The sequence below is a fragment of the Schistocerca piceifrons genome, chromosome 4 (genome assembly GCF_021461385.2).
Source record: "Schistocerca piceifrons isolate TAMUIC-IGC-003096 chromosome 4, iqSchPice1.1, whole genome shotgun sequence".
Classification (NCBI taxonomy): Eukaryota; Metazoa; Arthropoda; class Insecta; order Orthoptera; family Acrididae; genus Schistocerca; species Schistocerca piceifrons.
Window position 1 is genome coordinate 208,052,313 of NC_060141.1, and position 21,659 is coordinate 208,073,971.

The following is a 21,659-nucleotide window of genomic DNA, read 5'->3' on the forward strand; positions in this document are numbered from 1 at the left end:
TTAAAATTGATATACATATTTACTCACTGTCCTAAGGTACATTTCTGCCATGGATACAACTGGGTCCTATGATTTTCTGAACAAAAGAGTACATATGTGTTCATAGAATTTCATCAGAGGGATCATAAATATGTTTTTCACGAAAATCTAACTGTTCATTGAGAAGCACTGACGGTTCATCTCTATAATGGGCATATATCTCGATCTCTTCCAAAATATTTAATAATAAGCCTTTATTAGTGTAATGAAGGACTTGCAAATTCTGTTGTACCGTCCCTTCGGCATGCTTATTAAAAGTTATGTGATGGCCAAAGACTGATTTTGCTCGTGCAGTACCTGATGTACGTTCTTTGTATCGTGTAATAAAGCTCCGGCCTGTTTGGCCAAAGTACATTTTTCTACAATCACCACATTGGATCTTGTAAACCCCTGATCCGAGAATTCTATCGTTATCATTACCTACAGTATGTCTTCATTTATTTTGCAAAGTATTCTTGGTTTCAAATGCTATTGTTATTTCAGAATTCTTAAATAGATTACTGATCCTATCTGATATGTTCCCCATGTACATCATTTTTGTGTATTTATGAACTCCTATTAGTGGTGTACTTAGTGGTTGTTGCACTTTATTAAACATAATATCAACTTGACGTGTATCAAAAGAATTGGTCTTCGCAATCTGCTTTACAATAGTTTTTTCTTTTTTAATTTCATTTTCTTCAAGGGGTAATTTTAACATCCAGTGGATCACTGACTTAAAAAATGCTTTTTTAATCTATTTAAGAATTCTGAAACAACAATAGCATTTGAAACTAAGAATACTTTGCAAAATAAATTAAGACATACTGTAGGTAATGATAACGATAGAATTCTCAGATCAGGGGTTTACAAGATCCAATGTGGTGATTGTAGAAAAATGTACTTTGGCCAAACAGGCTGGAGCTTTACTACACGATACAAAGAACATACATCAGGTACTGCACGAGCAAAATCAGTCTTTAGCCATCACATAACTTTTAATAAGCATGCCGAAGGGACGGTACAACAGAATTTGCAAGTCCTTCATTACACTAATAAAGGCTTATTATTAAATATTTTGGAAGAGATCGAGATATATGCCCATTATAGAGATGAACCGTCAGTGCTTCTCAATGAACAGTTAGATTTTCGTGAAAAACATATTTATGATCTCTCTGATGAAATTCTATGAACACATATGTATTCTTTTGTTCAGAAAATCATAGGACCCAGTTGTATCCATGGCAGAAATGTACCTTCGGACAGTACGTAAATATTTATATCACAATTTCAAACTTCCAACTAGAAATATTATGAAATATGACTCCATTTTTAATAAATCAGTTTTATGACATTTTAATAAAAAATAATAATAATAAAATCTATGTTAATATCATACCACACTGTAGCTGATCATTCCATCACATTATTACATATATCTCCAGTGCCAAATAAAGTTAATACAAGATAGACAGACTGAATCTAGCATAGATGTATACTTGCAGTCGAGTCACAACTCGCATATCGATATGATGCCGCAATGCCAAAGACCTCAACAACATCGTTGACTTTGAAACCATTGTGGTAGTACCGCCTTAGCCCATGGAGGGCACACTGACTATGCATCGTCTGTACAGTTATTTTAAAGCTTTTAATTGATATTTTATACAACATTTAAGTAATTCCATGGTTGTAAAGAGATATTATACATAACTATTTTTATGTTATTATTGTACTTTTTTACATTTTGACAATTATGTGAACCCATTTTTATGCTGATTGGTTGATGTGAGGTGGAGGAAGAAGAGGTAGGCAGAGCATCTTCGTACTTAAGCGTATGCTCGTCACATGCTGGCACCAGTTGACATCGCAGCAGCTGAGAAGAGTGCTCCAGCTACCATCTTCTAAGGACACCTTGGGTATAACACGTCTTATTGTATTTTATCCTTACAAGCATTTTGTCTTATTTTATTGTAAATCTAGTAAGGTTTCTATTACTTTGTAAATTAAATTACAGGTCTGATGATGGTCATGTGATATGATCGAAACCGGTCACCTATGTTCTTGTAACATACGTGGTGTGATTAAGACTGAATTTTAAAAACAAAAAATCCTAATTAAATTTTAATTTTCTATTATTTTTCCAGATGGCTCTGATACTGATGCTATTTTTCATCCTGATATTAATATTGAGAGTGGGTATCCATCAGCATTTCATGATGATGACACTTTACCAGCGTCAGCAGATGGGTAAGTGAAGTTTACCATATCAGAATATGACTTTCGGAGTCAATCATTTGACAGCAAGAGTGTTTGTTGGCAGAATGCATGTTTCAATTGCTAGCAAGCCAAAAGAACTCTGGACACAGTTCTACTTTTGTTGCATTCTATATAATTCGTCACAAACACAGCATTACTTACCTATGTTCGTACTGTTCTTGTTCCTTGCAAAATACATAGCACGAGAAATTGCGTAAATATTAATATGCTCAAGAAAATAAAAACATTAAATAAAAACTCGTAAAACTACAAAAAGATAATAAGCAATCTAATACATAAATAAAAGATTTTAAAAAGATGATAATCGGGAGCAATGGGATGTAAAGTAAGACCCGTTTTCAATAAGTCTCTGGAGAACTAAATATTTTTTCATAAGTACAGTTTCCCTTCCTGCTCCACCCATCTTGGCTTCTAGATGGGTGAAAAAATAGTAAAGATTTCTGACATCCCCAGTAACTGCTGTTGTACTGATAAGTACAAAGCAGCATTTTTATGTTCTGGAAACACTTGGAATTGATAGTGGAAACAACTTTACACTTTAATCACTATTTACACATAATCCTTTCTTTACATTTTTTACCTTTGTGGAATTATTCTTCTAAAACAGAATATGATTTTGCAGGAAGTAAATTATAAAAGACTCCAGTCTAATCAGCACTGAAAATGTATCTGGACTCATAACCAGGTATTAATCACAGCAATGTAATGTTCTTCCTATAGCTAACACTTTCTATTACTACAGCCACATTTTCTCCACTTAAACTTTAAAATGACAGATTATGATGTTGTTGTTGTTGTTGTTGTGGTCTTCAGTCCTGAGACTGGTTTGATGCAGCTCTCCATGCTACTCTATCCAGTGCAAGTTTCTTCATCTCCCAGTACCTACTGGAACCTACATCCTTCGGAATCTGCTTAGTGTATTCATCTCTTGGTCTCCCTCTACGATTTTTACCCTCCACGCTGCCCTCCAATACTAAATTGGTGATCCCTTGATGCCTCAGAACATGTCCTACCAACCGATCCCTTCTTCTGGTCAAGTTGTGCCACAAACTTCTCTTCTCCCCAATCCTATTCAATACTTCCTCATTAGTTACTTGATCTACCCATCTAATTTTCAGCATTCTTCTGTAGCACCACATTTCGAAAGCTTCTATTCTCTTCTTGTCCAAACTATTTATCGTCCATGTTTCACTTCCGTACATGGCTACACTCCATACAGATACTTTCAGAAATGACTTCCTGACACTTAAATCTATATTTGATGTTTACAAATTTCTCTTCTTCAGAAACGCTTTCCTTGCCATTGCAAGTCTACATTTTATATCCTCCCTACTTTGACCATCATCAGTTATTTTGCTCCCCAAATAGCAAAACACCTTTACTACTTTAAGTGCCTCATTTCCTAATCTAATTCCCTCAGCATCACTCGACTTAATTCGACTACATTCCATTATCCTCATTTTGCTTTTGTTGATGTTCATCTTATATCCTCCTTTCAAGACACTATCCATTCCGTTCAAGTGCTCTTCCAAGTCCTTTGCTGTCTGTGACAGAATTACAATGTCATTGGCGAACCTCAAAGTTTTTATCTCTTCTACATGGATTTTAAGACGTACTCCAAATTTTTCTTTTGTTTCCTTCACTGCTTTCTCAGTATACAGACTGAATAACATCGGGGAGAGACTACAACCCTGTCTCACTCCCTTCCCAACCACTGCTTCCCTTTCATGTTCCTCGACTCTTATAACTGCCATCTGGTTTCTGTACAATTTGTAAATAGCCTTTCGCTCCCTGTATTTTACCCCTGCCACCTTTAGAATTTGAAAAAGAGTATTCCAGTCAACATTGTCAAAAGCTTTCTCTAAGTCTACAAATGCTAGAAACGTTTGTTTGCCCTTCCTTAATCTAGCTTCTAAGATACGTGGTAGGGTCAGTACTGCCTCACACGTTCCAACATTTCTACGGAATCCAAACTGATCTTCCCCGAGGTTGGCTTCTACTAGTTTTTCCATTCGTCTGTAAAGAATTCGCATAAGTATTTTGCAGCTGTGACTTATTAAACTGATAGTTCAGTAATTTTCACATCTGTCAATACCTGCTTTCTTTGGGATTGGAATTATTATATTCTTCTTGAAGTCTGAGGGTATTTCGCCTGTTTCATACATCTTTCTCACCAGATGGTAGAGTTTTGTCAGGACTGGCTCTCCCAAGGCCATCAGTAGTTCCAATGGAATGTTGTCTACTCCCAGGGCCTTGTTTCGACTAAGGTCTTTCAGTGCTCTGTCAAACTCTTCACGTAGTATCGTATCTCCCATTTCATCTTCATCTACATCCTCTTCCATTGCCATAGTATTGTCCTCAAGTACATCGCCCTTGTATAGACCCTCTATATACCCCTTCCACCTTTCTGCTTTCCCTTCTTTGCTTAGAACTGGGTTTCCATCAAAGCTCTTGATATTCATGCAAGTGGTTCTCTTTTCTCCAAAGGTCTCTTTAATTTTCCTGTAGACAGTATCTATCTTACCCCTAGTGAGATAAGCCTCTACATCCTTACATTTGTCCTCTAGCCATCCCTGCTTAGCCATTTTGCATTTCCTGTCGATCTCATTTTTGAGACGTTTATATTCCTTTTTGCCTGCTTCATTTACTGCATTTTTATATTTTCTCCTTTCATCAATTAAATTCAATATTTCTTCTGTTACCCAAGGATTTCTACTAGCCCTCTTCTTTTTACCTACTTGTTCCTCTGCTGCCTTCACTACTTCATCCCTCAGAGCTACCTATTCTTCTGCTGCCTTCACTACTTCATCCCTCAGAGCTACCTATTCTTCTTCTACTGTACTTCTTTCCCCCATTCCTGTCAATTGTTCTCTTATGCTCTCCCTGAAACTCTGTACAACCTCTGGTTCTTTCAGTTTATCCAGGTCCCATCTTTTTAAATTCCCACCTTTTTGCAGTTTCTTCAGTTTTAATCTATTGGTCATAGCCAATAGATTGTGGTCAGAGCCCACATCTGCCTCTGGAAATGTCTTACAATTTAAAACCTGGTTCCTAAATCTCTGTCTTACCATTATATAATCTATCTGAAACCTGTCAGTATCTCCAGGCTTCTTCCATGTGTACAGCCTTCTTTTATGATTCTCGAACCAAGTGTTAGCTATGATTAAGTTGTGCTCTGTGCAGAATTCTACCAGGTGGCTTCCTCTTTCATTTCTTAGCCCCAATCCATATTCACCTTCTACGTTTCCTTCTCTCCCTTTTCCTACTACTGAATTCCAGTCACCCATGACTATTAAATTTTCGTCACCCTTCACTATCTGAATAACTTCTTTTATTTCATCATACATTTCTTCAATTTCTTCGTCATCTGCAGGGCTAGTTGGCATATAAACTTGTACTACTGTAGTAGGCGTGGGCTTTGTGTCTATCTTGGCCACAATAATGCATTTACTATGCTGTTTGTAGTAGCTTACCCGCATTCCTATTTTCCTATTCATTATTAAACCTACTCCTGCATTACCCCTATTTGATTTTGTGTTTATAACCCTGTAGTCACCTGACCAGAAGTCTTGTTCCTCCTGCCACCGAACTTCACTAATTCCCACTACATCTAACTTTAACCTATCCATTTCCTTTTTTAAATCTTCTAATCTACCTGACCAATTAAGGGATCTGACATTCCACACTCCGATCCGTAGAACGCCAGTTTTCTTTCTGCTGATAACGACATCCTCTTAAGTAGTCCCCGCCCGGAGATCCGAATGGGGAACTATTTTACCTCCGGAATATTTTACACAAGAGGACGCCATCATCATTTAATCATACAGTAAAGATGCATGCCCTTGGGAAAAATTATGGCTGTAATTTCCCCTTGCTTTCAGCCGTTTGCAGTACCAACACAGCAAGGCCGTTTTGGTTATTGTTACAAGGCCAGATCAGTTAATCATCCTGACTGTTGCTCTTGCAACTACTGAAAAGGCTGCTGCCCCGCTTCAGGAACCACACGTTTGTCTGGCCTCTCAACAGATACCCCTCCGTTGTGGTTGCACCTACAGTACGGCTATCTGTATCGCTGAGGCACGCAAGCCTCCCCACCAATGGCAAGGTCCTTGGTTCATGGGGAGAGGATTATGATTATTATCAATAATTTATTATTTTTATTCTTATAGGATCATTATGATGTTATAAGAATAAAAATAATAAATTATTGATAATATAATGTAAATGGACAGGTAAAGTCTTCTCACCAAGTGGCAACAGGAGAACACACACCCAAAAGGATTTAACTTTCACTGGTTTTTGGAGCTAGTGGCTCCTCCTCCTGGCGGAAGAGTTGATGGGGAAGAAAGAGGGCTGAAGGGAAAGGCTTGGAGAGGTTTAGGAAAAGGGCTACAAATTAGAAAAGTCACCCAGAACCCCAGGTCAGGGGAATCATACCAGATGGGATGAGAAGGAAAGACTGATTGTTGGAGACTGCATCGGATGAGATATGAAAACCTGAGAGCTTAAAGGCGTAGGATAAGGTAATATGCAAGACAGAGATTACTACTAAAACATTGTGCACGAGTTAATAAGAGTGGACAGCTAAGTGCATTGTATGTGATAGAGGTGGCAGGGGTACGGTGAAAAATAGACAGGTCAGAAAATGAAAGACGTCGAAAACTGAAATGGAGTGAAGAAAGTAGTAGTTACTGTGAATAAATGCTGAGATAAAAGGAATTAATGTAAATCAAGGCCAGGTGGATGGTGAGAACCAGTGACATGTTGTAGTGCTAGTTCCCACCCACGGAGTTCTGAGAAACTGGTGTCTGGAGGAAGAATCCAGATGGTGTGTGTTGTTAAACAGGCACAGAGGTCATGACTGTCAGATTGTACAGCATTCTCTGCAACAGAATTTTTTGTGTTGCCTGTATACACCCTCTGCCTATGCCAATTCATCCTGACTGATAACTGATACATGCTGATGCAAAAGGTTGAACAGTGTTAACATAACAGCTGATATGACATGTTGTTTCATAGGTAGCTCTCCCTTTGATTTTATATGTTTTCCTAGTTTCAGGGGTGGAATAGGTGGTGGTAGGAGGGTGCATAGGGCAACTCTTGCACTGGGTGGGGGGGGGGGGGGGGGTCACAGGGGTAGGAGCCATAGGGTAGGGAGCTGAATGGAGAAGGAGCATAGGATTTGACAAGGATGTTGTGGAGATTGGGAGGGCTATGAAAAGCTATTCTAGGTGTGGTTGGCAAAATCTGACAGAATGTATCTCATTTCAGCGCATGATTTTAGGAAGTCGTGGCCTTGTCAGGATAGCTGACTGATGCTTTCAAGACCAGGATAATACTGGGTGACAATTGGTGTCCTCCGAAGTTGTTCTTTTGGAGGGATCAGCAGTACCGTGATTGAATGTAAAGGCCCGGGAAACATGCTTTTGAACTATGCTAGTGGGATAATTATGTCAAGTGAAGGTGGAAGTGAGAGTGGTTGTGTGTTGCTGTAGAGTGTCTGCATCCGAACAAAAGATATGGTTGCTTCGAATGCCAATGCTGTATGGGAGGGAATGTTTGACATGGGAAGGATGGCAACTGTCAGAATACAAGTCCTGTCATCTGTTAGTGGGTTTGATGTGGACGGAAGTTTGTAGCTGGCTTTTGGTGATGATGAGGAAAGTGGCATGGGAGAAGGTATTTAGAGATTCCAGGAATTTTAACAGGTCAGTCTTGCGAGTCCATACAGCAAAGGTGTCATCAGTATATCAAACCAAACCAGGGGCTGAAGATCTATGGATCCCAGGAAAACCCTCTCCAAGTGACCCATGAAAAGGTAGGCATAGGAAGGAGCCATCCTGTTTCCCATAGCCGTACCCCTGATCTGTATGTATATGATGCCCCTCAGAGGTGAAGTAATTGTTGGTAAGTATAAATTTGATGAAGGTGAGCAAGAGGGATGTTGTAGGCTTGGAATCAAGTGGGGGTTGACTGAGAGAGTTTTTAGCAGCAGACAGAGCATGCACATGGGGATGTTGGAATAGGAGGAGATGGTATCAATGGTGACAAGCAAGGTATGTGGTGGGAGTGAGACAGGCACAGATTACAGTCAGTCTAGGAAGTGGTTGGAATCATTAATATAGGAGAGAAGTATCTGTCCTAAGGATTGCAGGTGTTGATTAACTAAGGGAGATATACGTTCGGTGGGTGCTTTGAAGCTAGCAACTATAGAATGACCAGGTTGATTGGGTGTGTGGATCTTAGGAAGAAGGTAAAAGGTGTTGGTGCATCATTTGGTTGGGGTATGAAGTTCTATGGATTGAGGTGTAAGTTGTTGTGAGGGGCCTGAGGTTTTTAGGAGGGACTGCAGGTCAGTTTGAATCACAGGGATGGGATCTTGATGGCAGATGCTGTATGAGGAGGTGTCAGGCAGCTAGCATTGACCTTAACTAACATACTCCTGTTGGTCAGGTGCCACAGTGGCAGATCCCTTGTCTGCTGGGAGGATAATAGTCATCAGCTTTTAGGGAATGTAGAGCCTGGAGTTCTGCAGAGGACAGTTTAGAGTCATGTTATAGGGACCTGAAGGAAGGTTGTGAAACAATGTTGGATGTGAGGAATTCTTGGAAGGCTTATATGATGATTCTGAGGTAGTGGTGATGGATAAAGTTGGGATTGTGGAACTGTTCAAGGGAGGGTTCAATGCCAGGTTTGCTGTTGGACAGGGAATGGGTTGCAAAATATTTCCAGTTAATGTTATGTGTAAAGGAAAGTAGGTCCTTCATCAAAGCAGCATGGTTAAATGTAGGTTTAGAACTGAAAGTGAGACCCTTGAGTAATACAGATAATTCAGGGGGAGGGAAGGTTCTTGGGACGAAAGGTTGAGAACACTGCACTGTTGTGACTGGTTCTTGTGATTGAATTATTACAGGTCTGGGAGGCAGTGGTGAAGGCTGTGTGATGTTAAGGGGGTTGGCCAAGCTTGGTTTGTAGGAGAGGAGTGGTTGTTGATGGTGTGGATATTTGGGGATTTGCAGAGGGAGCGGAAGGGAAACACCATTGTTGACATAGTTTAGGAGAAGGTGGGATAGCTTTTTGAGCAGAAGTCTGGCATGTTGTTGCAGTCTGTAGTTGGCTTGGCAGATGATACCATCCAGAGAAACAAGAGGGCAACTAACTGTAGGATCTTGTAGAAGATTTCCTAGATCATCTGAAATCTGTGCCTGTTCCACTCCCACCACACATGTTGCTCATCACCATTCATGCCATCTCCCTCTCTCAGTACCAACATCCCCAATGTACATGGTCTGTCTGCCACTGAAAATTTCCTCAGTTAATGCCCATCTGATTCCAAGCCTATGACATCCTTCACTCTCACCTTAATCAACTTTGTACTTACCAACAATTACTTCAGCTCTGAGGGGCAGACTTACAAACAGATCAGAGATATGGCCATGGGAAACAGGATGGCTCCTTCCTACACCAACCTTTCCATTGGTCACTTGAAGAGAGCTTTCCTTGGATCCATAAATCTTCAGCCCCTGGATTGGTTTTAGATACACTGATGACGTCTTTGCTGTATGGACTCACAGTTAGGCTGGCCTGTTAACATTTCTGGAATCTCTAAGTATCTTCTCCCAATTAAATTTCACATTTTCCTACTCGGAGTCCCATGTTACTTTCCTTGATGTTGATCTCATCCCCACCAAAGGCTGGCTACAAACTTCCGTCCACATCAAACCCACCAACAGACGACAGTACTTACATTTTGACAGTTGCCGTCTTTTCCATGTCGAACATTCCGTCCCCTACAGCATTGGCATTCGAAGAAAACATATTTGTTCGGGTGCACTCTCTTTACAGCAATACACTACCACTCTTCACTTCAACCTTCACTTGACATAATTATCCCACTAGCATAGTTCTAAAGCACATTTCCCAGGCCATCACGTCCAATCATTGTACTGCTGATCCCTCCAAAAAAAACAACTTCAGAGCACGCCACTTGTCACCCAGTATTGTCCTGGTCTTGAATGTATCAATCAGCTACTTTGACAAGGCCATAACTTCCTAAAATCATGCACTGAAATGAGATCCATTCTGTCTGAGATTTTGCCCACCACACCTAGAATAGCTTTTCGTAGCCCTCTCAATCTCCGCAATATACTTGTCAGACTCTATGCTCCTCCACCCCTCTCCCTACCCTATGGCTCCTACCCCTTGACAAACCCCCGGTGGAAGACTTACCCTATGCGCCCTCCTCCTACTACCTATTCCAGCCCTGAAGCTGCCAAAACACACAAAATCAAAGGGAGAGCCACCATGACAAATGTCGTATACCAGCTGTTATGTTAACAATGTTCAGCCTTTTATAATGGCACAACTACCATCCAGTTTTCAGTCAGGGTAAATGGGTATATGCAACACACAATATTCTGTTATAAAGCATGCTGTACATGACAGTCATGACCTCGGTGCCTGTTTCATCACACACATCATCTGGATTCTTCCTCCAGACACCAGTTTCTCAGAACTTCACAGGTGGGAACTAGCACTACAACATGTCCTTGGTTCTCGCTACCCATCTAGCCTTAATTTATGTTAATTCCTTCCGTCTCAGCATTTTTTCACAGTAACTACTCCTTTCTTCACTCCATTTCAGTTTTCGAAATCTTTCATTTTCTGAATTTACTTTTTGGTGTCCCCCCTGCCACCTCTGTTACATGTAATGCACTTACCTTTCCACTCTTATTAACTCAGGCGCAATGTTTTAGTAGTAAACTCTGTCTTGCATATTACCCTGTCTTTCAGCTTCAAGCTCTCAGGTTTTCAAATCTTGTCTGGTGCAGTCCCCAACAATCAGTTTTTCCTTCTCATCCCATTTGGTAGGTCTTCCCTGACCCGGGGTTCTGGGTGACTTTTCTAAACTGTAGCCCTTTCTCTAAACCTCTCCAGTTATTTTCCTTCAACCCTGTTCTTTCCCCTTCAACTCTTCCACCAGGAGGAAGAGCCACTGGCTCCAAAAGCTTGTGAAAGTTAAATCGTTTTGTGTGTGTGTGTGTGTGTGTGTGTGTGTGTGTGTGTGTGTGTGTGTGTGGGTGGTCCGAGCCACCAGAGATCAGGCTGTGACTGAAATCTAATGAATAAGTACTTAAATTGTTGTTATTCCAACCAGGGGTTTCCATTGTTTGAAAAACAGAAATTAGTTGTGTTTTTTGCACTACATTAGTCATACAAAATTACTTAACACTTTGGGCCCTGAGCCATAGCGCATGAAGTTCTACCACAAGGCCTAGCTGTTTTTGCGTATTTTAATTTACTACAACTATTAAATGGTTTCTGTTATAGTAATGGCATTACCCTTATTGAAAAGCCTGAACTTTCTGGTTTGAAGCTATGTGTAATACTTCATTCTTTGAATTAATATTTGCTTTCATGAAACTTTCAATTATAGCGTTCTTTTTGAAAAGAGAAAAAATTGGTGAAGGATATATGCACTTAATGCTCAGAAGGAAAACTACATAATTTTAAACCAGAATTTTAATAATTATTTATACTGCTTGTTTTATATACAGTAATCTCCTTTGGCTTTATTTTTAAGATGCAATTTTGGTCTTTGTATGATAAATTTTGAAGCACGGTAGTTTGTACAATGCCACTTTGCATTCACTACACTGGTAGCTTGTGGCTTTGCTCCACACTTTCCCAGTAAGCTTTTTGCCTCTCAGAGAACACACTAAACATTGTTTTTGTTTCTCTTTCTTGCCTATTTCTTTTCCAGAAAATGGTTTCCAGTTAATAGTCTGGAGAGTCCCGATGTACCAGGTTGTGGTTAGAGATCTCTGCTGCCCGCAAGACCTGCACAGATAGTTGTCATAAACTGTGATGATGTGAGGCATTTTCCAGTTACCTTGTCGTAATATATACTTGAATTCATCTCCACCATTAGTATTATGTGGAATGACAACTTTCTCCACCACATCACAATTCGATGCTCAAAAGCCCCATATGATTGTTATTGGTCTGATAAGTCAACACCCAATTTGTTTTTATTATAGCCCACTACACAGGCTGGTTTTGACTTCTCTCTGCCTCTCTTATCAACAAAAGTCACAGTCTCTGCAGTGTGCCTTGTACTTATCATGTACACATTTCTTTTGTCCTTCTAACAGAATGCCAAGATATTTCCTTTATGCCTAAAAATTAGTTCACCTCGCTGAAGTTTCGGATCTTTTATAGCAGGAGGTAATCCCTGTCTAGATTTTCTTGTAGTTCCCAGAAGAGCAGTTTTTGCAGCTTCCAGTTCTGAAGCAAGGACTAAGCTGGCGTAGAATCAGTCTGTAAACAAAGTGTAACCTTTTCCTGGCAGATTGCCAAGGAATGTTTTTACGAGTGTCACTGTGCAAGACCTCTCACTTGCATAAACAGAAAAATTCAAGACATAACCTGTTTCTGACTCTGACAACATGTACAGTTTTATACCATATTTATTTGACTTTTGTGGCACGTACTGCTTGAAATACACATGGCCATGAAATTTGCACATGCCTTCATCAATTGTAATGTTTTGAAAGGGTGTATATGCTCGTGAGAAATTAGCGGACACCATATCCAGGAGGGGTCTCACCTTGTGCAGTGGGTCATAGCCAGCTTCTCCTTTCTTATTAGCAAATGAATTGTCACTGATGTGAAAGTTTCTCAAAATAGAAATAAACCTGTCACAGCTCAGGATGTTTGGACAGAAAGTACATGACACAACAGGATCCTTGGACCAGTGCTGTCATATACGGGGTCTCACACTTGCACACATATGGACTGCAATTGCTAGAAACTTTCTTATTTCTATGAGAGTAACTCCTTTCCACTTTGATAGTGAGCAGGTAGGGGAAAGGGAATTTGTGCATCATAATTTCCTTATGCTTTGTTGTGCATACAGATTAGTTTGCTGCTTTATATGATTCACCATACTGTCTGTAAGTAAAAACAAAAAGAAGTCTAGAGGTGTGCTGTTCTGGTCTAAACTGGTAAGATTGCACTTTCCAGAGTGTCCTGAGAATGGATAGATCTTTGGCACATGATCAGTAGGCATTCAGCCTTTATCAAAATCGGTACAGCATGAAGTTCTCGGTCTCTCACTCACCTTTGGTTGACCACGCACTTCGGGTGTGGTATCGGCAGGAACAATGGCAATACAAGCTTCTGAAGAATTTGGATGCTCGCTCTCCTCGTCTGACTCTACTATAAAAGTAGTATTTGCAAATAAAATCACTTACTCTTGCAGTTACATATTGAAACCTCTTTCAGTTGAAATCTGAATAAAAAATATTGTGTGTTTTGTTATCTGCATTCCTTACTTCAAGACTCAGAATCTTCTTCTTGAATATAGTCTACGTCATCATCAGAATCGAGCAGATAATCATCCTCCAAAAAATCAACATCACTTTCTTCAAACTCGCGTGATAACTCAAGAGATGCAACTGAGCACTTGCAAAGCCTCACAAAAAAAGGAGTGGTTCTCCCTTGTCCACCATTTAGCACCATTTATCATCAAATACTTCAACTATAACCTCTGCTGTGCCTCACAGACCATTGGAAGCCCTACGAACATGTAAAGGAAGGAAGGGGAAGTTCGAGCACATGTGCCCATAAAATTACGGGTGTCGGATTTTCGGGCTGGTCAGGCACGCCCGTATTTTTTAGGGGCGTTGGCTCCTAAGTGTTAATATAGATTAAAAAATCTACTCACAAAGTGGCGGCAGAACACACATATAAAAGATGGTTGTAATTGGCAAGTTTTTGGAGCCAGTGACTCCTCCTTCAGGCAGAAGGGTTGAATAGGAAGGGAGAAGGGTGAAGGAAAAGGAGTGGAGAGGTCTAGGAAAAGTGGTCGATTTTGGGAAAGTCACCCAGAACTCTGGGTCAGTGGAGACTTACCATACAGGATGAGAAGGAAAGTCTTTCCTTTGTGACCAACAGTGGAATTGTTTTGAACAATTCTTCATATTCACATTTATAGATTAGCGAAAAAATTATCTTCCAGCCACAGTACAACCAGCCCAAAGTTTTTGCAAAGCAATATATACATCAGAACTGTTGTCAAAATTATGAAATAGTCAAAGCTACAGAGTACATCTGCTCTTGGTGGGTTTCACTGGCAGAACTTCTAATGCAGAGACAGAGATGAATGATGATACTAACACCACCATAGCAGATAGAACCACAAGTGTCAGTGATAAAAATAGTTCAAAAATAGGAAGAAGAAAATCGGACAAATCAAAAATATTATTACACACTTCACTCTGCATGAGATTTTAGTGGATTAAAGAAGAGAGATAAGATCTGGATGATTGATCTACATAAATATGAATGAGTATAGGAAAAATATAATGCACTTACATCTTATTGAAATGGCTAAGTAACCAATCTGAAGAAACTGTTTGGTGCAGATAACTACATATGTTGAGACTATGACATTTGTTGTAAGGCTCCTTCTTTGACAACACAGCTTTTACTAAGCACAAATTATGTAGAAATAAATCACATAAAATAATAGTTCCTGACTCTTGTGGAAATAGGCAAAATGAAAAATTTCTGGAAGTTAATACTTCTTTGCCAATACAACACACTGCACATTTGTTGCATAATTCGCACATTAGTACAGTTGAACACCATTTGGTGGTTTGACTCGGAAGTACTCAAATGTGAACCACACTCTCGGTGCATCCATAGTTTCGTTCATTGAAAATACAACTTTTGATTGAATGATAAGGGAAGACAGTACTGCATTAAGCAGACTGACAAGTCTGTGTGCTAGACAACATTGATGGCAGTTAACAACAAAATCCAAGTCACTATCCAGGAAAAAGACCATGTAGCCCAGGGTCATCGTCAATAGGTAAAACAGAGAAATTGTTAGGAATGCCAGATGGTTGTGACAAGAGGGTCTGTGCTGGTCCACAGCAGCCCTTAAATTTGCCATGGGTGTTTTTGCCACATGATCTGGTGTTGGCAGATGTACCCTTCCATGCCACACCTAGAGATCCCGATATATGCATAATTATATTGACTGAGTTGTTAATAGGTGCACCAAGATTACAATAATATTGACTTACCAGATCATGTAGTAGCTGATCAATCATCAAATGAAGTTTCATGACAGATCCAGTTGAAACTGATGAATAAGCTCAAATGAATGACAGCTACATCAAAGGGACAACCACCTCAGACAAACATAATTCAAGAGACTCACCAACATGTTATTGAACGTATGTGAAGCTATACTTGTCCAGAGATAAGTACTGTTGCGACCTTAAAAGAATGTGTCTTATTTGAGTGTTTATTGTTTGAACTGATTTGCGTGAAGTGTAAGTTAAAATGTAAGTGCCTGCACCCTCCAGCAGACAAAACAAACAAGCTATTTTTACAAGATAACAATTATTGAACTATATGAAATAAAACGTCATAACTTCTGAATGGTTTGTGTTAGGACATTCAAACTGCATGGTTAGCTGCAGGACATAATGAGAATTAGTATATGTTGTATGGTCTTGTTTAGCAATGAAGCCCACTTTCATTTAGATGAGTTCGTCAGTAAGCAAAATTAGTGCATTTTGGGGACTGAGAATCCACATTTCATGGTCGGGAAGTCTCTTCACCCTCAGCGGATGATAGTGTGGTGTGCAATGTCCAGTCACGGAATAATGGCCATGATGTTCCTTGATGGCACAGTGACTACCGAATGGTATGTGAAGGTTTTGGAATCGATTTCATCCCCATTAACCAAATTTACTCTTAATTTCAACAAGATGCGGTTCATGCTGATGGAGCCCGATCCACATCAAAGCAGGAGAGTGTTTGATGTTCTGGAGGAGCACTTTGGGGACCATTTTCTGGCTCTGGGGTACCCAGAGGGCACTGGCATGGGCCTTGATTGGCCACTATACTTTACGGATCTGAACACATGCTATGTCTTTTTGTGGGCTATGTTACAGACATGGTGTACAGCAATAAGCCCAAAACCATTACTGAGCTGAAAACAACCATTCAGAAGGTCACTGGCAGCATTGATGTTCCACACTTTAGTGGGTCGTGCAGAATTTTGCTATCCGTCTGCACCACATCACCGCATATGGATCATGTCGTAACCTAAATCTGAATATCTGTAGTGACGTTTACATGTTGAATAAAGTGTGTGCACACTGTAGTTTGTAACTAATTTACATTTTTTTTTTCATATAGTTCAATAATTGTCAAATTGTATGCAAAATATTGTACTGTTGCCCGTGTGTGTGTGCAATAACATTGAGTACTGGAAAACTAAGCAATTGACTGTTACAACACAAACTTTCCATATAGTTCCTTATTTGCTCTGGTGGTCATGATCATGAGGCACAGGATGGGTGAAAAAAGTGGACCAGCAAATACTTAAAAAGGACTGACTTGGAAATGACTCTTGTTAATGAACAGGAGAACTGCTCACCACAGAAAGTGCTGGACCATGCTTTTGATGCATCTGTCAGTTGCTGTCTCACGTATGTCTCTACATGTCTTCTGCATACTCTGTACCAAGTACTTCCCTGTGCCATTATGATTGAGTGCAAGACAGGAACAGATACTTGTAGTGACTTGGGGAACACATGAAGAATGGTGTTTATGATTAAGAAAGAGGCTTTGTAGTCAAGTCTAATGCAAATCACAGTTTGTGAAAAACATATGCAGAACTTAAAGTATTTATATTTATGGCATCTGCAGCTGTTGAAAGGGAGGATATGAAGAATTTTGCTGACAGCTGGTAAAATTCATGGTTTATTGATACATAATGGTTTTGCGGCCTAAAGCTGATCATCATGTGCAAAGATGATGCAGTTTAAGGCCACAAGACTGGTTGAGTATCGACAAAAACAAGAATTTTACCAGTTGTCAGCAGAGTTTTTCTTATTATGTGTGCAGAACTGTTTGGTCGAGTTTGACTGAAAGTGTTCCAACAAAACCTCCAGCACAGCATGCAGTGCAAAACTTAATAGCTACATGTGCTCTGTAGTGAATAAAAACCATAACTATTCGAAAGCCTGCTTACACCCTGTTTGTCTACCCTCTTCAATAGTATTGCTATGCAGTGTAGTATCTGCCTCAGATGGGGCTGATGGAGGATATTTGAAAAATCCGAAGAAGGGCATCTAGTTCTGTATTATCGTGAAATAAGGGGGAGAGTGCCATGGATACAACATGCAAATTGGAGTGGCAATCACTCAAACAAAGGCATTTTTTGTTGTGGCAGTATGTTCTCATGAAATTGCAATCACCAACTTTCTCCTCCATTTTTTTAAAAAAAAGTTGTTGGTGCTCACGTCCATAGGGAGAAGTGAACATTGTAATAAAATAAGAGAAATCGGTGCTTTTCTAGAAGGATTTAAGTGCTTTTCTAGAAGGATTTAAGTGCTTTTCTAGAAGGATTTAAGTGCTTTTCTAGAAAGATTTAAGTGCTTTTCTAGAAAGATTTAAGTGCTTGTTTCTCCCACATGCTGTTTGGCAATGGAATGTTAGAGAAATAGCTTGAAGGTGGTTTAATGAACCCTCTACCATGCACTCAATTGTGAATTGGAGTAATCATCTAGATGTGGAAATGAGTTCGAACACCAGAAATCACTCCTGTGAAAGCAAGCCTAGAATGTAGTCCACCAGAATCTCAACACTATTTATGTGTGCAAGTGGTAATTAAGAAATAATCACGTCAAAACATTATCAAAAAAGACCTGCATCTGTATCCTTAGAAACATACTGTTGTGCACGAGTTAAAGCACCCAAAGGAACTTTGGCATGTTGAGTTCTGCCAGTGGTTTGTGAGTGGAGTCAGCAATTTTGGATCTGTTTCTCATTTCTTCAGATGAGGTGTGGTTAACCCTTTTAGTGTTTGTGAAATCACAGAATTTGCACTATTATTCATCAGAAAATATCCATCAGGGCTTAACGGAGCTATTGTATAACCTCAAGATTGGTGTTTGGCGCACAATTTCTGGTGTTTGCATTGTAACATGGTTTTTTCAATGAACTGTTAATGTTAACCATTATGTGCAGAAACTATTAAATCCATAGCACATCAACTCACAGAAGGTGGATGACTGTATAGATATTTCCAGTGATATGGAGGAACAGTGCGCACTGCCTTGGTGACAACTGTGTCGTGTGCCTGAGGTGTTCGGTGAGGAGAGGACAGTCAGCGAACGCAGTACAACTTCCTGGCCACCTAGATCACCTGATTTCCTTGCGACACCTGTGGGGTGAATTGAAAGCTCAGGTGTACTCAGATAAGCCTCACACACATGAACAGTTACAGCAAAAAATTGAAAACAGAGTTACTGCTGCCCCTCGGGCAGAGTAACTAGGCATGTCTCCAGTTTCCTACATTGAGCACAGTGCTGAATAATTGTCAGAGGTGGTCATTTCCAGCATTTTCTATGATTTTCATTAACAAGGGAGGACATTTTAGCCATGTTACAGTATGTTATAAGTTAAAATTTTTGATATACTGTGTTTGTGATTTGTCTGGCTCTAGATATCATTCAAATTGTCTATCAGAACAGTTAAGTGTAAACATTATGTGAAGTAGAACATTTGCTTAAGCAAATAGTAGCAGCAGGATCTGTGGAAACTTGGGTGGAAGTTTCTATTGAGTTGTGAGAAATCACTAAAATTTTTGGAATTGGAAGGTAGTAATTAGTAAAGGAAATAGGTATGGGAAGAAAATGTTATTAAAATCCTTGAAGGAGTGTATAGTACAATGAGTCTGTGGTAACAATCAATTATAATTGCTAAATTGAAGTGACGTAATGGTAATGTGCAAAGACATACAGTGGAGAGAAATAATTACTAAAATTTTAAGTAATTTAAATATAGATTAAAGTAGGTAAAAAGAGACACTAATTGGAAAGTATGGAGTTAGAAAAGTGGAGAATAAAAAAATAAAACACTGAGAAGCGTAGAAAAACAAAGCTAAAAGAAGGCTAAGAGGAAGAGCACAACTAAAAAATAGATATAGGATGGGTGATTTTTTGAGTTGAGGGAGGAGTAGGGCAGATAAGAGACATAAAACTGTGGGTGTCAGTTGAGATCTGTCAAGAGTATTTGCTGTATGACCATGCATAGCATGAAGGTTTTCATATTGAGAATGCATGTAAAAATTATTTGAATGGTGTGGTGAGCTAATACAAACAGTAAAAGGATAATGCCCATCACTAAGGTTCATATTTTATCAATTTTTTTCTTTATAAGGATTTGTTGATAGTAAATACAAATTTAGATTGCTAGTTAGAAACTGTTTGGTCAGTGATGAATTGCTCTGTTCTGTTTGGTTATTCTCCAATAATTAATTAGCAAATGCCACATATTGTATTATCATAACAATTTCAGTATATTTTTTAGGAGTTAAGTAACTTAGGTTGCTAAAGGAACTAATAGCTGAATGACATTATCACTGATTTGGCATTTTGTTCTGTTCCAAGCTATTCTTGTTTTACAGAACTGACGAGATAGTTGAACAGTCGGAGATGAATTTGCAACCAAATGCAGAGGCTCCATCCTTCCTTGGAGTTTTGATGAATGTTGGAGTTAACAACAGTGGTGGTAGTGAAGCATGTGATCTGAATGATTCGGGGCTGTCACAAGCTTCAAGCAATGTTTCAGTTAGTTCCTTATCAGCTGAAGAAGAAGAAGAGCTAAAATTTGATACTCCTAATAGATCTGAAACACACCATGCAGATGGCTGTAGACAAGAACACCATGCTATGAAGAGGTAATTTTTCTTTGCATTTGGATGTTGTGGAAGTATTTAACTGTATAAAGTACCTATGTTGTTTCACTACCAATTTACAGGAGTGGGTGGCAACGAGAAGAAATAACAACGTTAGATGCAGCAGATGTCACCTTGAATGGTGCATTGCTCCGCATTGCAGTTCCTAACAGTGACACTGAAGCACTACAAGCTGGTGACTCAAGTGTATCACAGGCTTCAAGTAGTGCATCAATTAGTTCAAATACTGCTGTTCCACGTAGTTTCTCTGATGGACCTCTAGTCAAGAGGCGAAAATTTGACTCAGGGAATTCAAGTACAGCTGAAGATCTTCAGGAAGATGAAGAGACATGCAGATCACAGGAGAGTCCCAGAATTAATGTTCAAGCAGTCACTGTTTTGAATGTACAAAATGTGGTAAATTATAATATTCAAAATATTTCTAATACTCCTTGAAGTGGAAAACTTCTAATAAGTCATTTGTGATATTTTTTTGTAGATTTGACTGAATTACACTTCTGTTTTATTATTATTTAATGTTTCCTTTATTTTAAGTAAGCGTGTTAGTGATCTTGAGATGTTCTGTATTTTAAATTATTTTGCAAACATATTGGCTTTGAAAAGGAATTCCATCTAAAGATGCATCCAAATTTTTCTAGTTCTGGACACAGTAGTAGCATCAAAAAGATTATTTGATGAATTTGGCCTATTCACTAAATAGTTGTCATAATTATTTATAGAAACTATGATTTACAGCAGTGAGAGTGTCAAAATTAAGACAAGGTGCTACTCATAAATTAATTACTGGGCATTAAAACTAAAAGGCTCAAGTTAGCATAAAGAAATATTGAGTTGACTAATCATTGATACAAAAATTATTTTAAATGAGTTAATTGATCAACTCTTGCATGCATTGATGTAATGTTGGTTCTTAATTTTTGGCCAGTACTCTCTCTCTCTTTTGGTATTTGATGACAAAGGTGTTACCACATAATCTGTTTCATGACAACACCTGTGTGGATGGATTTATGCTCAATAGCTGTGGTTATATTAGTATTGTTAGCTACATTTTATTTGCAATTGTACATACTTGCCTCTCTGTATCATGAACGGTACTGGTAGCTGTAAGGATTTTGTGTTATCAGTAGATGACAGAATACATTCTGCCCTTCAGTAAGTTGTCAGTGTCTCTCTTGTGTAATATATTTCTTGATTTGTATTACAGAATGCTATTTCATATATATATTAATTAATCTCAAAAGATTATATTACAAAAGACTGCTAAATAATTGTTAGGTGCAGGTTGTACTTCTCAGTACCCAAAAGTTCTTCCCAAACTAGTAGGTATTTATCTTTGTACATTACTATTATGAGGCAATTCTTTAAAGTTGGTGCAATATGTTTTGTCTTATTTTCTATTGTAAAATTATAAACAGACAGAATGATTGGGCAGTAGAAGCATTCAGGAAGCAATTGCGAATTGCCATTGACTGACACATTTTAAAGTAGAAAATCTTTCATCTCACTCAATCTTGCAGCAGGTGGGTCCTTATCATTTGGTCATATTGATGTGCTGCTCCTTTCCATATTTCCA

The 21,659-nt window shown here is 39.0% G+C and overlaps 1 protein-coding gene across 1 annotated transcript in view; it reads left to right on the top strand.

The window, feature by feature from the left end:
* The window catches only part of LOC124795733, a 300,666-nt gene that overhangs the window by 129,267 nt on the left and 149,740 nt on the right, over positions 1–21,659 (top strand). Inside the window, exons 11-13 of the mRNA XM_047259816.1 lie at positions 2,166–2,268; positions 19,796–20,068; positions 20,149–20,482. Coding sequence (XP_047115772.1) covers positions 2,166–2,268; positions 19,796–20,068; positions 20,149–20,482 — 710 coding nt within the window. The remainder of the gene's footprint in view (positions 1–2,165; positions 2,269–19,795; positions 20,069–20,148; positions 20,483–21,659) is intronic.